The following is a 17,409-nucleotide window of genomic DNA, read 5'->3' as shown; positions in this document are numbered from 1 at the left end:
AGGCAGGAATTAAGAAATGTTAAAGAAGTGCTTCTCAGGAGACTGGCCTGCATATTGGACTTACAGCTGATCGCATGTGAAAGGAAAAAAGGAGTAACCAAACTCAAGGTAGGATGAGTTTGCTGATTCTCCCCAGCTAACATCCACCTTAATAGATCAGCCTAATTAGATACCTACCTTACCAAGGAATGGAAGAAAAACATTTAAATAATACATAAATGTGTTAAGCTAGAAACTGGATTACTGTACTTCAATTATTGCCAGAATCGTAAGGTGATTCTTAGATGTCAATTTAAAACCATATATTATTTTCTACGCTATCTGAAATGCTGTATCTCAGCTACAAGGTGGGTGCTACATATGTCAATCATACTAAAAGGAATCAACAGTTTCCAAATGTCTCATATATACAAAAATATTGACAACAGTGCTTTTAGTTAGTAACAAAGAACCAGAAGGAAAGAACATCCTTATATCTTTTTATTCAGAGATTTTAAAAAGATAACAATGGTTCACTGAAGAACTCTGTGTATACCTTTTTAATCTCTGCAGTTTTATAACTGAGCTGAGTATTATTTCTCAAATATTCTTTTGCAACTCGGCTTTTAGAATTTATAAAGCATTTTAAAAGGGAAAGATTCAAAACGACATGCATTCAATTCACTATCTATTTGCAAGCTGGTAGGCATTTCCTATTCCTAATGAAGTATGCTGCCTATGTGACTTTCTTTGGCATAGGACATAAAGGGCAGACTCTCAATCTGGCAAGAAAAAAATTGTGCTTTATGTCTAATGCCCAACAAATTGACATCAGTGGGAGAAACTGAAAACATCCACTTTGACATTCTAACTATGAAATATGAATAGAATACATAAAAGAGGTCACAACTACATGGATGAGCAGCTTATCAATAAAAAAGCTGGCTGTGTTTGGTTTCATTGTATACTCAAATTATTTCAAAAGATTCTCAAAATCAACATAAGCAAATATACCACCATGAAGATAACTAGCTCATGTCGCAATATCTACTACAGAGAGTAGTAGAGAAATTCTACTGAAGAACTTGACAACGTTCTTCAAGATAAATCAATATAGACTTTGAAATTCAACAACGTCAATACACAAGTGAACACGGGTAGAAAGTGAAAACTACACTGGCAAATATGGCTTATGATCAAAAAACTTAAAAGCCAAAGTGAAAGTAGACTCCTAAAAATTCTCATACAAATCTTAAGTACAGTCGTTTAGAAGAGCCGGAAAGGCACTAAACAGGGCAAGAAACATTAAAAATTTAAATTTGCCATTTTTCAACAGACAGGAAACAAATCACATCAAATCAGCTGTCTGTGGAATCAGCTGACCAGATAGAGCAGAGGCTGAAGTAAGCATCCAAAAAGGATAAAGGTATAGACACTGCATACAATTACAGTAGCTCCTACAAATCCAGAACATATAAAGTAGACTTAAGAAATTGGATATCACCATTTCTAGCCCAATCTCTCATCTCAATTCTGGTCTGTCCTTAATTATATTTTATTAGCATTTAGGTAAAAGGGATAAAATTGCCCTTATTTCATTTTAATCCTATTCCAACCTTAACACACAACAATCGCACTCAACAAACAGGCTCTCTTTAAGTTCTATTAGTTTTCTAAAAATTCCAGTTCCCTCTTCCTCCCCTTTGAGATCAGTATTAAGAGTGCTTACCCTTTCTCCTCTCTTCCTATTCTTTGTTGTTTGTTCTCCATTTTCTTCACCTTTGATGCTTATACTCAATTTCTCTTCTTCCCTCCTCCCTTCTCCCTCACCCCTAAAACGATCTCCCTAGAGTGATTACATTGAGTTAAACTGTAAAACTCACTTTGGTTTTCATACCTTGACGATGATCTGCCTTCTTGTTGCAAAGCTGCCTTAAGACTGGCTCTCTCCTCCACAAATCCTTGAAATCCCCGTAGACTCAAAATGACCACCTTTTTTGTCTTCAAAAAGATTCTATTAGAAACTTAGCACAAATGGAAAACTAAACTGGATTTGGGATGAAATTTTATAGCTTTAATTTTTTAGAACTAAACTATTTCAGATTCTGTCCTTTTTCTTGTTTTGCTAGAAATGTTATATAATTCAAACTGATGTTTTCTGGTATGAGATGCTTTTCTCAGTGACTTGCAAAATCATCTCTTTATCAGGGCAGTCGTGAAGTCTAACAATGATGTATCTAGGCAAGATTACCTTAGGATTAACTGTTCCATTAACTTATAATCTGTCCCTCATTTTCAATATATTCTCAGATTTCCCTATATAGTTTCCCAGAACGTCATCTTGTTTTCTTCAGCTTCCAGAAACTGAGAATTCTGATATTCTTTTGCCTTGTTCTGGCTTCCAGATACAATTTATCCAACTGTTCTAAATCTTTGTCCAGTTGTGAAATTTTTTGAGCATGTTTCCCTTTCTTGGTTTCTTCAATTTTGTCCTCCAGGGAAATAATTCTATTTTAAACATGTTACCTTTTTCTTCAGATACTTCTAAGCTGTTGTTTCAGAAATCTCAGGAAAGTTCTCATTCAGTTTCTTTTCATTTTATTTCAGCTCCTCCACGGCATTTTTCTTAAATTCATTTCTTCCTTAAATTCCTTTACTACATCCACTGTTCCAATATCCATTGTGTCCTAAAAAGATTAATGCTTCTGTTTTGTATTTTATACATTCTATTTGTCTGGTGTTTATGTCTCTACTCTTATATTCATTTTGATTGTATCAGAACCTTTTCTCATGTTTATTAAGCCTTGAATTTTTTCCCCCAAAATTTTTCTCTTGAAAAATGATAGTGTTTTTCACCCTTTCAGGCATTTATTGACACAATTTTTGGCTGATTTGGGATACTGAGAAGGTTCTCCATGGATCTTTTACTCCTCCATCTTCACAGAAGTTCATTAATCACATTTCTTAAAATTTCAACTCCTGTACAACAGTCATCACAACAAAAAAGTGGGGGAAAAAAGCCCATAAAGTATTTCAACCAGCGAATACTACCTCATTGGCAGGTATATACCACCTCAAATGGCAGCCAAGGGCAATACAAGTTGAATACAAACTCAACTGTAAAACTACAGAAAAATGTTGGAAAACTACAAGCAGTATTACCTCAAAACAATGAAAAGTTGTTAAGAAAACAATCCAACAAAGATGTTGTGAGATCCAGATTAAGCCAGTTCATCCTGAATGAATTTGCAGATAAAACCAGATGGAATCAAACACAAGTAAAATAGCAGAATTGTGAGGATTTTTTATGGTAGTATATCATTCCCATGAAAAAGATATGAAATCATCATATTCAATTCAGGCTTTGTGAAGAAGTGACAATTGTACTTAAGCCACAAGTTGGGAGCCATTAGAAATGGCCAATTAGACACAGAAAAAATCCATGCTACAGGAAACAATTCCTGAAGCACTCAAGGATCAATTAGCAGATAATCAAAAGAGGTGAAGATTCCTAAAGACTGAAAAAGTTACGGATTTTGCTCTTACCCTGCTCCCAAAAAACAAAAAGCAAAAATGGGTAGGGGAGAAAGGAAAGGAGGGAATTGAGAAAACAGCAGCAACTAGCACCCCATTTATTCAAATGGTCACAACAGTCCATGCTCACATCAATAGTAACCTCCACAAAAACCATTTAAGCGTTATTTTCTTAGACAATTTTCTACAAAAGACCACAACTTTACAGTCAACTCTATTGACTCAAAGATACAGAGAACAGAATACACCACTATTTATTTTTCACTGATTTTCTTCTTTGGAGAATGGGTCTCCTCAACCAGTCCAAGACGGAGAACATACAGCAGCCACTAAACAAGCCTGATCCAAAACCGACTGTTATGGAAGCTTCACTCTGCTCCGTCTACGACCTGCGCCACTTTGCTCCTCCTTAGGCGGCCTGGTGGTCTTCCACTCCCAAAGGCTGACCACATTGGTGCTGCACTTAGCACACACCATTAGCTTCAGCCACACTGCAGCTCAGCACTCCCGAAATCAAGGGGATCCATCAACCTACCCCAGTAGCAAGGATTATAGATGTGCATCATCATGCCTGGCTATTATTCAGTGATTTAAAAGAATATGACTCAAAAAACAAAACAAAACAATGGAGACTTGAAGTCTCCTCAGATGTGCATCTGGGAGGCACATATCAAAATCACATAAGACTCACAGCAAACAGACATCATGAAAAATATACTTTACATAAAGTCTGAATGAAGGATTCCTTATCAATTACAAGCCTATCCAAATGCTTCTAATCAGATGACTGTACTTTTTGCATCATCCCCTGTAACACTACACAAAACTTCAAATAAACTCACAGCAATGTGAGGCTGGTCTAAAAATCCACAATTGGAAAAAAATAGTGGATTAAAATATTGCCTAGATAACGCCCGATGGCCAATCAAATAAGTTTGCCAATGTTTGTAGGATAGGCATACCAGATGGAGAATGAGCTTGGGCATGAATTGGGTAGGGATGAGACTGGGATGGGTTACATTTGGAAATCAACAGCATGTATTCATTAGTTCTAAATTACCTGATGATGCAAAAGCCTGTTTTAACACCAATCAATCACACATACCAAATGGTTCTGAATCATAAAACAATGATCATGCATAAGAAGGGAAGTTATCAATGGGAAAATTCATTGTATTCAATAGTTCATAAAAACGAGATGTCTGTAAGATGCTTTGCAAAACTTAAAACACCATGTAAATGCTAGCTGCTATTATCATCATAATCACAAATTATCTAAAGAGCTGTTGCCCAATAGTTAAGCAGTCAATATCAAGTTTTCAAAAGAATTACAAACTGTGAACAAGCATACAAAAACATGTTCCAAATCACTATTAATAACAGAATTGCAAAGAAAACAATTCTGCAGTTTCATCTCATACTCAGCAAATCATCATAACAAAAGATGAAAATAGTCAATGCTGGAGGATCTATGAGGAAGACAGCACTGCTGATGGACCTGCAAACTGGTCCAACCATTCTGGAAAACAATGTGGAATAAAATGTAGGAGAAAAATTCTCCTAAATTGTTCATAATCTCTGATTCAGAGATCCCAATGCTTAAGAGTATAGTCCTGGGGGGTGGAGAGGGAGACAAACAGCTCTCACATACACAAAAACAATCATAGCAACACTTTTTGTGGTTTCAAAAACTGGACCCATTTAGCTGAGGAAACAGTTGAACAAACTGTGGTGCATGAACATATAATATATTATTGTAGCATAAAAAACAATAAATATGAGAAATTTAGAGAAAAAACACTAGATAATGAAGAAATGCAGAGTATGAAATAAGTAGAAACAGGAGAATAATAAATTGCTGTGGTCCAGTTGTGTCCTATTCTTCTTCCTGACTCCATTTGGGGTTTTCTTGGCAAAGATACTGAAGTGGTTTGCCATTTTCTTCTCTAGCTCATTTTACAGTTCAGGAAGAAACTGAGGCAAGTAGGGTTAAAATGACTTGCCCAGGGTCACACAGCTAGTAAGTGTCTGGGGTCAGATTTGAACTCAGGAAGACGAATCTTCCTAACTCCACGCCTGGCACCCTACCCACTGTGCCACCTAGCTGCCCAAAAAGCAATATATATAAAAATGATAAACAACGTAAATTGAAACTACACTAAAATAAAGCCAAACACAAAAAATTTAACGATCAGTATGGGCTCCTCCCCTTCCCAAGGAGAAAATAAATATATTTCTCTTCTTTCTCTGAGAAGATAAGGAACTGTGGGTTTGGAATGATGTAGACTACTGTCAAAAAGTTGCTGACAGTAGTTTTATTTACCCATTTTTCTTTGTTACAAGGCAGGGCTCATTGTATATATGTTGGGAGGGAAGAGGAGCTATAAACTGAAATGGTGGCAATGTAAAAACATAAAAAATCCATACAAGTCATTATTCAAAACAATTCAGCTGTACTTCAAGGCAAGGTTTATTTGGTTTATCCCTTTACTAGTGAAAATGGATTCTTCCCTCAGTTGCCATCCCCCTTCTCCAAACAGCCCCCATGTCTCTTTCCCCCAATAATGTTTTCACAATACCTAGATTAAATCCCTATTTGCCCTAAAAATCAGCCCCCCCCTTCTCTCAGTTCTGACCCAGGAAGGCTGCCCTACTCCTCCTGTCTTTATTCTCTCCAACCCCTAAATCTAGCAGTAAAAAGGACCTTTGACAGGCTCGGCATACACCAATAATCTACAACCCTTTCCTTTTTCTCACAAGGCCTGCCCCTTGAAGCGAGGGTAGAATTTTGGGATCCAAGTCGGAATGGGTAAATTTTGAGCCCAGCTTCTAATAGTTCAGTGAAGGGAGCCTGAGTTTGAACGGAGCAATGAGGGTTCCAAATTCCAACAGATTGATCAAGGCTCTGAGTTCCAATAGACCAGTTGAAGAACAGAAAAATAAGTCATAAAAACTTCCTACTATCAGTGAAAGGAAAAGTATCCAAGGAGAGGTAGCATGGAACTTCTTAACCTTTTTGTATCATGCCCTCCAAACCCTGGCAGTCTACTGAAACCCATGGACCCCTTCTCAAAAGAATGTTTTTAAGTAATTAAGGAAAATGCTAAATTTCATTTGGAAATTAGTGAAAATAAATATGTAATTCTTCCCCCATCTAAGCTCATGGACAACCTGAAATTTATCCATGAATACCAGCTTAAGAATCAGTAGTAGACAGAGTTGGTCTCAGAACTCAGTGTCCCAAGCAATTCCATATGATTTTAAGTTATAGAACAGTTGCTAATCTGTATTAATAGAGGAAGCCTCCTCACCTGGGACTTTACATCAATAAGATCACAGGGTAAGACTACAAAAAAGAAAAAAAAGACCCAAGTGTCCTGGCACAAGGAGATGATAATTACACTATACTATGACAGACATGTCAGACTATATTGGAACTACTATATCTAGCCCTGGGTATGACAATTTTGGAGAAATGGTGAAAAGTTAATATTCAACCAGGAGTAGAACTGTAACAGGAGGAGTACTCTAAATCATTGTATTTTTCATTAAAGGAAATAGGAATGTTTAGCCTAGAAAAGATAACATTTTATAGAGGATATGATAATCTTCAAACACATGAAGCATTGTTATGTGAATGCAAGATCATAATTGTTTTGCTTGACCCCCTAAGACAAATTGATAAAAAATTACAGAGAGGTCATTTCAGTACAAACTAAGGGAAAAAAAATCTCCTAAAAATGAGAATATTTAAAAGTGAAATGGGCCAACGTAAAAACTAATGGATTTTCTATCAGAGGAAATCTTCACTTAGGCTGAATGATCAATGATTAGGCATACTGGAAACAGGATTCATGATTTGGAAAGGAGTTAGATTAGAGGATCTCTAAATTATTTTTTAACTCTCAGCCTATGGTCCTCTGATAAATAGTATAAAAGACTGGGTCAAGGATATTTATTATAGTTACGTAGTGAGATAGCCAGGAAAACAGTTAAAATAATACAGCTAATTTCAAAGATAAAAGACACTGGCCTTCAGCTAGATGGATAAATTGGATAAAGTGGAAACCAAAGCCATGATTTATATCTCCCACCATGCTCAACACACAGTAGGTACTTAATGAAATGTGATAGATTTCAATAAAAACCAAGACTGATACTGTCCTACCATACATAATGTCACATCCATATTTCCTTCCTTCCAGTTAAATCTGCCCTTTTTTACTTCCAAACCTACCACGTCACCTACGTGGTAGGTGTTGAAAATAATGGACAATGACATACTTGCTGGTGGCTGAAACGTATAGGCATTGCCTTAAATTATGATAAAGCTTTCCAAGAAAATACGCAAATTCTAGTAACTGAAAAAACAAGGAAATATACCAGTTATGGTGCTCAGACTCATATGAAGAGCTACAAATATCTAGGTTAATGAAATTTGGGGGGTTCTGCCCTGGCTTTTTTAACTTTTACAATCACTAAAGCAGAATTGCTACAAGTTTCTAAAACCATATAAGCTTGATTCTCTTAAGTATCTTTCATCACATTTAATATTAATTTTATCATCAAATCTCTAATTCTCCATCCCCAAGACTACATCTAAGTGGATGTTATTACACAGTCGCTCCCCTTAAAGGGAAAATCTTATCACAAATTCAGAAGCCCATACTCCTGTCCTTTGAAAAAGAGTTTCTTTCAAACCCCCTTTACCTACATTTCTGCTGACAAGATAGCTAATCTATTTTAACAAGTAATGATTACCGGACTTGAAGGGATTTCTGTTGAGTCACTGCTACCTCTTCGTTCACAGCATATCTCACTTATGACACACAGGGCACAGCTTTCATCAAATGTAAGGGAAATACTATCTGACTTATGTCGTTTTCTGTGTCTTTCACCAGGCAACTCTTCCGAATTTTCTTCTTTTTGTGAAAAAAAGAAAAAACTGTTAATTTATACAATTATAATAATTCTAGAAAGTGTTCTGTGTACCTTTACATTGACAATTTTTTCACCAAAAAGTTAAAATTATAGGCATAAGGACTAAAACGTAACAGTAACATACAAACACGTCTGAAAAGAAACATCTACCAAAACACCTCCAAATGAGTCTTATAAAAGGTCATCAAACACATCATTTTTGAAGACTTGTATCTCCACAAGTAATTATTTGTAAAATTCACTAAAGAGATTTTCTTCTTTCAACTCCTCTGTATGTTGATAAATATTGTATTCTAGAATATGAACTTTTATCACTGGCATCTCAAAAATTAAAAAAAAATTATTGCTAAGGTGGCTTTCATCATTTCAACTTCTTCAGAATCCTATTTCTTCAGCAGGATATATCAATATAAGTGAGAGCTACTTTTAAACAAAAGATTACCTCCATGATTTAAAACAGGCCAAGATAGTTGCCAATGACTGCAACGACTTGTGCGCACAAGACAAACCATTGAGATGTAAAAGTGTTAAAATTACTAACATTTATTTATACCTTAAAAAAGCAAAATTAAGCTTTATTAACATTTAATAAACAACTTAGTACCAATATCCTCACTCAGATGGGTCACATATCACGATATGTGAGGTGTTCTAAGGGAACAGTGAGAGATATACCACACAGAAGGGTTGAGATTAGTGCCCTCATTCACTGATTTGCTTTCCCCATTATTACAACAAATTGCAGTTTGTTTTCCTGGCTGAGTGGATTTACAGTATTATCTAGGTTTATCTACACTAACCTTTGCAAAATAGGCAAGTGATTTAAAAAGATTTCTGCAAAGAAACTATGGATTGAGGATAACACTAATAATGCGCGAGCACAAATGAACATGAATATGGCAGGGATGTCATTCCTCTTACTCCTCCATTAGCCAAATTACAAAATGAAAATGACAGTACAATGAACTGTAATTAAATAAGACAGAAAATCAATCAAAATCCTTTGAAATTATTCGTAATCTTTGAAAGATGGATTTCAATCCATTATCATTCATGTTTTACCTTGAATTATCAAGATTTTCAAAGATAATAAAGCACATATTCAACTGCTCTCACTCTAAGTATTGCAATTTTATGTACCATTAATAAAAAAAGTTTAACTATTGTCCTTTACCTGTCATACTTTAACTTCTGTTTTTGTGTTTTTATAACGTATGTAACATATCAGTGCAATAGTTTCATGTAAGCAATTTATATGACAGTGTACTACGCTGAGGGTATATACTCAAATGTTTTTACAGAAGTACAATAACAGAAGTACAAAATCAATAAAGCATAAGTGTTGTATAAGCATATTTGTGATTCAACACATTTCTAATTTTCTCCTTTTACATTTTCTACTCAAAGATATCTTCATTTTTCATTTTCTCAAATGAAAAGTTACCTGCCACTGGGAAAAACTATACTTAAGATGTACTGCAGTAAAAATAAAACATTTTAATGAGAAAAAAATGAGAAAGAATTTAAAGAAAATAATTAGCCAGCCTTAAATAAATGAGCCCACATCATATATCAACAGAGAATGAAAAGAAAGAACAGAGATCCATCCACTTAACAAAGGAAAAAAAATCCTTCAAGCAACCACCATCAATACAAAAGTTAATTTCAAGGGAGAAATGAAACAAAATTTTGAAACTAAGTTAAATATCACCATGTACCTGCTTCACTATGTGTTCTCCTTCTGGATGAGGTAGTTGGTCTAGTATTCAGATTTGGTGATGGTTTCTCTTCCTGCCATTCCTGAATAGACTCCTAAGTATTCAACACAGATGCAAAATAAATACTAAGCTTAAGAATACCAGTCAGCTAGAAGTCAAACAATTTCCGGGGCAAATGAATTACTGTAGTAGAAAATGAAAGGTTAAAGCTCACCTTTTGATCACTTCCGATTTCAAGCTGACAGCTGGCTTCATTTGTTGATGTATCTGGACTAGCAAATTCTTAGGAAAAAATATATAAATTAGGTGTTTAGAAAAGACATTGAATTGGGAAATGCAAAACATGAACCTCTTACAAAGTTGAAATTCTTGTCAAATATGCTCCTAAGAGCTGGCACAAATATATTTCCTTAAAATAGCATTTTCCCCCCGAAAAATGTAGAAAAGAAAAATTCGATTAAGATTTTGAGTTAAATTTCAGAGGTTGTATGACCATGGAAAAGTTATTTAACCTCTCTAAACTTGTTTCTTCTACTAAATGGGGATAATAGTATGTAAAGTACCTACCTCACAATGTTGAAAGATTAAATGAGATAATATGAGACACATTTTAAGGGTCAGTCATTATTATTATTAACACACACATGAAGTGAAACAGCCCACTATGTTCGCATAAATTTACATGTTTTTCTTTGAGAAAACAAGAATATTTAAGAACTCAGAAAATAATATCTGAAGACAACAATCTCTATAGCTCCCTACAAAGGCTTTAAAAATTATTAGAGAAATAAAAACAAGAGAAAAATCATTCCAAATACTAAGGTTTTTAATGCATTAACATATTAAATGTATTTTGGTTTGACAGATGAAAAGTTCTAAAATTTATATTACACAGTGTAATAATTATTTTTGAATTCCTGTATTAGGAGACAGTACCACAAATCTCTATTCTGAGTAACTTTCTTTCAGATAATTGAAACGTGAGGACAGATGGATGGCTACTTTATCTACATACAGGCAATACTGGACCTCTCAGCCATGACAGTAATCAGAGGATATGGGGAGAAAGCTCAGGCTGCAAAGAAGAAAAGTTTGGGAAGATGGAAAGCAGTAGAAGCTATGGTAAAAGGAGACAGGGGCTGCTGGAGATCCAGGTTGCTTCACAGAAAGAACTTGGAGGTAACAGTCAGGTTCTGACTTACAATAAACCAAAGAGAAGATATAACTGTAAACATTTAGGAAATCACTGATTAAGACTCATATAAATTCAAAATGAATTTAGTAGCTCAAATTTTAATTTTAAAGTAAATTTTCTGATATTTTAGAAACAAGATTAGGCCCAAGCATATGTAACCATCAAGTTTGTTTTGAGTGACAATTTTACTGAAGTTTTTCAAAGCTATGTAAGTAAAAAGACTGTGTTATAAGGAAGGAATGAGGTTAACAGATAAAGTAGTATGGTACAGTGAGAAGAGGGCCAGGTTTCAAGTCAGAGGACTTTGGTACACATACTGATTGTGCTATTGTGACCCTAAGTAAGTTATTGCATTTCCTTGGGCCTGAGTTTCCTGTAAAATGAAAGGCATCTACCATGCCTTTGTGGTCCCTTCTGGTTCTAAGCATACAATCCCATGATCACAGCTTCAGTGAGCTTTTGGTGATAGCTTGTATCCTAGTAGAAGAAAGTAGTCTTCTTACTTCCTCTATTTCTAAGCCCTATGGAACTGCATAAACAATCTAGGTCTAGACCTAAAAACGAGTCTGCTTTTAAGAATCTGAAACTGAAAGGAACTCCCTATTTTTTTTTTTAAACTTGAATTCTTTTTTATTAGATTTGCATGAAAGTAGGCAAATACAGTGTGACTAGCCTTTTAGATTGCACTCCCATCTTCAGCCAGCATTTCATTCCCACTTATTTAAGATATTGTACAGAAATCTGAAGGCAACTGTCAGATTTCATATTCTTAATCTTGTGTTCATACCCTGAACATAAATAGGAGAATTTGGAGTCAGAACTTAGAAAGGAATATGAGTTTAGTTTGGAGCATATTGAGTTTGAGATGTCAAAAGAACATTTAAATGGAAACATTAATATACAATTTTGTCCTTCAGGTAAAATTGTTACTATTACCTCCTCACTACTCTATAAGGAGGTTGGATACACTGTAGATTAAAGACAGACACTGAGAAGGCTGGAGATAAACTATTCAGTGGTCTCTTACAGCATAATAACTATTTTCACAAGATCCTCTTAGACAAAAGGTATCTTTACTACTCTAACTGGGACTGGCATATAACCAGAGTGACCCTGACAGCATTTCTCCAAATGAAAAAGCTGATGAACCTGCTTCTTGAGAGCCATGATGATTTGTCAGGGAAATACCTCATAGAGATCTTCGAGTATATGTAGAGATTCCTGTCTCCTAGTTTTTTGATTGGCTGTGTACCTAGGAACTCCCTATTTTACACACAAGAGACTCACACAAATTTCACTGGCCAAAAAACATCCTTGCCCTACAAATTAAGATTGATTTCAAGGTAATTTCCACTCCTTATACAAGACTTAAGGAGTTATGTCTAAATTCTGTTTGTTTCACGGAACAGGGAATTCCCTCATCTAGAGATGCCATATGCCCAAGGTTTTATTTAACTTCCATAACTTTTTCTGCCAAATATGACAGCACTCGAGGGTAGCACTTCTAACCTACATGTCCTTCTGAGATGAAAAATGAAATTGATAGTTATAAAGCCACCAATAGCTATTTGGAGAGTTCACTGTAGCTTCTATATTATAGCTACAAAGAATCTGGGAGCAAGGACAACACACAGGCAAATATGTATGCAAAAATCGAACCCAGGAAAACTCTAGTTCCAGGCCAGCCCTAATGAAGTAGGCAGATTCAGTCACAAGTAATCCCTGAGCAACTTATAAGTTTCAAAGGCATAGGCAGCATGGCACAACAGAAAGTACACTGAAACTGGAGTCAGGAAGACCTAAATTTAAATCCTGTTTCTGACACTAAGTAGAATGTGGTCATGGGCAATCATTAACCCGTCAGACTTCATGTCCAAAGACAGACCCAGGCACATGCAGAGCTACTGTGAGGTTTAAATGAGATAACAATATTTAAAGTGCTTTTTAATCTCAAGCATTATATAAAGATCTCAATTATTATTATCATCTTTGTATTCTCAGAGCCTCTCCCAATGCCCTTTTCTTTTCACACAGTGTGCTTAATATTTGTTCATTTTAATTGAACATAGAATATGTCTTCTCTTGCAGCTGTGTCTTGGGATGACCTGGGAAGAAGCTTTGGTTTCTTCTAGATAGGAATTTCAGGTAGAGGCTGGGGAGCAGCTATAAGGCAGAAATTCAGGTTTAGTGATTCCTAATTTCTAGTCAGTGCTAAAACCAACCTGATTTCCCGGGAAAATCTTGAATTAACAAGGCTATGCTGAAATAGAACCACACACTGGGGACAGAGAAGCAAGTTATCATTTACTCAGACACAATGATCTATGTGGTACTCTGTTAGTATACCAAAAAGATACATACTTATTCAATGGTCTCATCCAGGACCACTGATTATTATACTATTAACCAGGACATAAAATCCACTTTTCAGTGTTCTAAGTTCTAGCTATATTGATTACCTCTACAAACCAAGGACTTCTAAATTACTCAACTTTCAAAATAAATCAATAATTTCCAACTTAAAGAAGGTCATGGTTAATTTTAAATTTACACATAACTGATTTAGAAGCTGTAAAATACTACATAAAAAAAGTTTCTTTGTACTGTTCCATGAAATTATTCCATCAAATTATTAAAACTAGTACTCCACATAATTAATTCTGCATTTAATGAAAACTAGTTATGAAATGCTAGAATGTAAACAATTCAAAAAATACTTTGGAATTCTTTCAAAATCAACTTACCTTGTTGATTGACTACTATCAAGTTTCTAGAAATCATTGCATACAATCTCCTGGTGGGGGTGGGAGAGAGATAAAAAAATATGTCTGTGATGAAACATCTGCATAGTGGTTGAATTCAAATTAATATAATCCAAGATTTAAATAGTTTCAAACGGAATCAACATATTAGGGCCGATAGAGCACGCAAGTGACAGAGTTCAATGCTCTCTTAATAAAGAACTGACCTCTCTTAATTAGTACTAAAGTAAGCCAACAAAGAAGACAATTTTATGAGTCCTAAGGATTTAGAGAACTATATCCTTCTTAGTACTACTTCTTCTCGATTTGTCAAAACAAGGAAAAAAACATAATCTTTCTCACAGAGAAGAATCCAACCTACAAAGGAATTGTATTCATTTCTATTTTATCATTCACATTAGGCTAATCACTTGATGTTCTTGTTTTATTAGTTCAACATCTACAGAGGAACCAAGGATCACTTAAGTAACTAGGCACATGTAAAGAACAGTTGGTGACTACCATGCATGTCATTATTACATATTTTCTAGTTCCCAAAAGAGAAGGAAAATTAGCATTACCAGCTAGATACCTGCTAAAATGTTTCTATTTACTTCCATTTTCCTAATCAGTAATTTTCTTGAATGTTCAATCTCCTTCTATATATGAAACTTCTGGTCAGAAATCACTTAAAAATTGAACTGTACACAACAGCAGCTACAGCATCAAACATTACCTAACATGAACATATCAGAAATCATGTACAAACAAGGTAATGAATTTCAACTCTACAAGAAAACACTGGCTCTATGTTACATTTAGATGTCAAAACAAAAGTTTCACAGCAGCATGTCAAAACGGGAAATAGGCATTTTCAAAAGTAGTTGAGATGTAAGCTATTTACAGACTTAGTGATCAGTAACCTGTTATGGTACAGACAGGATAATGCATTTGGAGAAAACAAATATGCAGAGCTGAAGAATTAAATTTCAAGAGTTTTCATAAGAATACAAGTTTCTAAGACTATCTCATGACGTTTAGCATGACATATAATTATAGAAAATCTTTCACTAAACAAAGATGATCCTACAGGTTAAAAAAAAGAAACAAACCTGAAGTCATAACGGGATTTCTAAACGAAGTCAACAGAAACAGCTTACCTATGCTCTTTCACAGAAAAGCTTGGTACCCCAAACAGATCTCCAAGAAGGTCATCTGAACAATAGACAATGTCCTGTTGCTTTTTATCATATAATTGTTTTGACATAATATACTGGCCAAGGTAGAATAAAACCTGAAATAGAAATGAAATCTATGACTAGAGAGAAATCAATGCCACAATCTGAAATATATATATAGCAAACAGGCTATATAGTATTAGTATCAACCTCTGTACCATATCTACCAGGAAGTTCTCAGGAATAGGTTTGATGCCACCTAACACAGAATTTGAGAAGTGGGAGCAATAGGGCAGCTCTCTAGTCCAAGTTAGAGACAAAAGGAATCCCAACTGTAACATACCGAACAAGCACTCATTCAGTCTCTGCCTGAAGACCTCCTAGGAGTGGGAGTCTGCCACCTCTCATTCCACCCTGGGAGATCAGTTAGAAACTTTTTCTTAAAGCTTAAGTTTGCCTCTTTGCAATTTCCCCCCCGGTCCCTGGTTCTGCCCTGTGTGGTCCAATGAAACTAAGGACTGTGCCTCCTCCACGTGACAGTGCTTGAACTTCACTGTCATATCCCTCAGGTGGCTTCTTCTGGATAAACACATCCAGTTCTTTCCACCAAACCTCAGCAGTCATGGACTCAAAACTCTTCTTCCTGACTGCCCTCCTCCTGCATACTCTCAAGCTTATCACCATCCTTCTTCAAAAATTACTAAGAATCCAATTCACTAAGTAAGGTCTGACAAGGTTAAGAGTGGTGAGATTTTAATCTTTCTATAAAAACGTGTTTTTCAGAGAACTGTTCCAGAATGATGTGTAGTTAAAGCTGATAGATCTTCTGGATTCATGTCTGTGATACCGCCATCAAAAGTAACTAAATTACAAGAGGTTTCTAAACTACGATGACTTAGCATCTTTCTCCTGTGGTAGTCAGTTTCTGTTCCTTTGCAATCACAAAGCTCGAGAGCCTACGAACACACTACCACGAGACAAATCATCTGCTCACTAACAACAACAGAGAACAACCCCAGGAGATCCCAGAGAGAGGGCAAGTTAAACTCTACCCACATCCAAGGGGGCCTTAAGAGTACAAAAACTGATATTCTCATGAGTCATCAAAACATTCATGTTCTGAGAATTGAATTTTGTTCTGACAAAGATGGCTAAACTAAAAACTTGACCACGGACTTCTAACGTCCCTATCTTCTCACTCCAGTTACCACAGGACGGACATGTCTAAAGAATTCACTGCTTTCCTGGATTCCCACAATTACTTAAATTCCTAAGTATGAGCTCTCCCTCTCCACCTGCAAGGCTATAGCTGTGAATAAACACCCTATGATCCACAGTCTCACTAGCCCAGCTACATTTCTTCCCTCCATGTTTTTTACTTACAGCTGCTGATGCCCCCTCCTCTTATGTAATCTCCTCTCTGTCCTTCTGTTCCTGCTCTTTTACGGTTCTCCTGCCAGTCTAAATAATCTTCCTCAATTTTCTTTGCAGGATCATCACCCACTAACATGATAAAGTCCCCGAAATTCTGTCCTGAGTGCTCCTCTCTTCTCCCTTTGACCTCTTTCAGTCATCTCATAATCTCCCATGGATTCAGTTATCTCTGTGCAGATGACTACAAAATCAACATCATCAGAAATAGTCTCTTGGATTCCATACAACATTTCCAACTGAATGATGTCCAAACATACAGAAGAGAAACTCATCTTTTCTCTCCAATCTGTCCTTCATCCAAATTTCTCTTTCCGTTGAGAGCTCCATCCTCCTTACAGTCAGCCAGATTCACAATCTTAGATATCTTTGATTCTCATCACTTTCCACATCCAATCAGTTGTCAAGTTTTGTCAATTCTACCTCCATAAAGTCTCTTATGTCATTCCCTTCTTTCAGACACACATAGTCAGCACCTTATTTCAGACCCTTATCACCTATTGCCTGGACTATTCCAGTAACTTCCTAAATGGTTTCCTTTATTCCAATTTCTCCCCTTTCCAAACCATCCTCCAGGTAACTGCCAAAATAATCTTCCAGCAAAAGTCTAGCCATATCATTCCTGTGCTAAATGCTCCAGGTAGATGAACTCCTCAAACCTGGGAATCAAAACCCTTTCCAGTTCCTACTTC

General features: G+C 35.8%; 1 protein-coding gene and 1 pseudogene across 3 annotated transcripts in view; both read right to left on the bottom strand.

Moving 5' to 3' along the window:
• LOC140516683 (carboxypeptidase M-like) overlaps positions 1-17,409 on the bottom strand; it is a 101,691-nt pseudogene that overhangs the window by 59,887 nt on the left and 24,395 nt on the right.
• Positions 1-17,409, bottom strand: part of LOC140516607 (E3 ubiquitin-protein ligase Mdm2-like) — a 29,058-nt gene that overhangs the window by 8,278 nt on the left and 3,371 nt on the right. For all 3 annotated transcript variants that reach the window (XM_072627613.1, XM_072627615.1, XM_072627614.1), the window contains 5 exons: positions 15,269-15,402; positions 14,112-14,161; positions 10,387-10,454; positions 10,173-10,266; positions 8,275-8,435 (listed from right to left, as the gene is read on the bottom strand). In XM_072627613.1, the coding sequence (XP_072483714.1) occupies positions 8,275-8,435; positions 10,173-10,266; positions 10,387-10,454; positions 14,112-14,161; positions 15,269-15,402 (507 nt within the window). The remainder of the gene's footprint in view (positions 1-8,274; positions 8,436-10,172; positions 10,267-10,386; positions 10,455-14,111; positions 14,162-15,268; positions 15,403-17,409) is intronic.

Source organism: Notamacropus eugenii, chromosome Y (assembly GCF_028372415.1).
Source record: "Notamacropus eugenii isolate mMacEug1 chromosome Y, mMacEug1.pri_v2, whole genome shotgun sequence".
NCBI lineage: Eukaryota > Metazoa > Chordata > Mammalia > Diprotodontia > Macropodidae > Notamacropus > Notamacropus eugenii.
The sequence above is the reverse complement of the archived record's forward strand: the minus strand, read 5'-3'. Positions and strand labels throughout refer to the sequence as shown.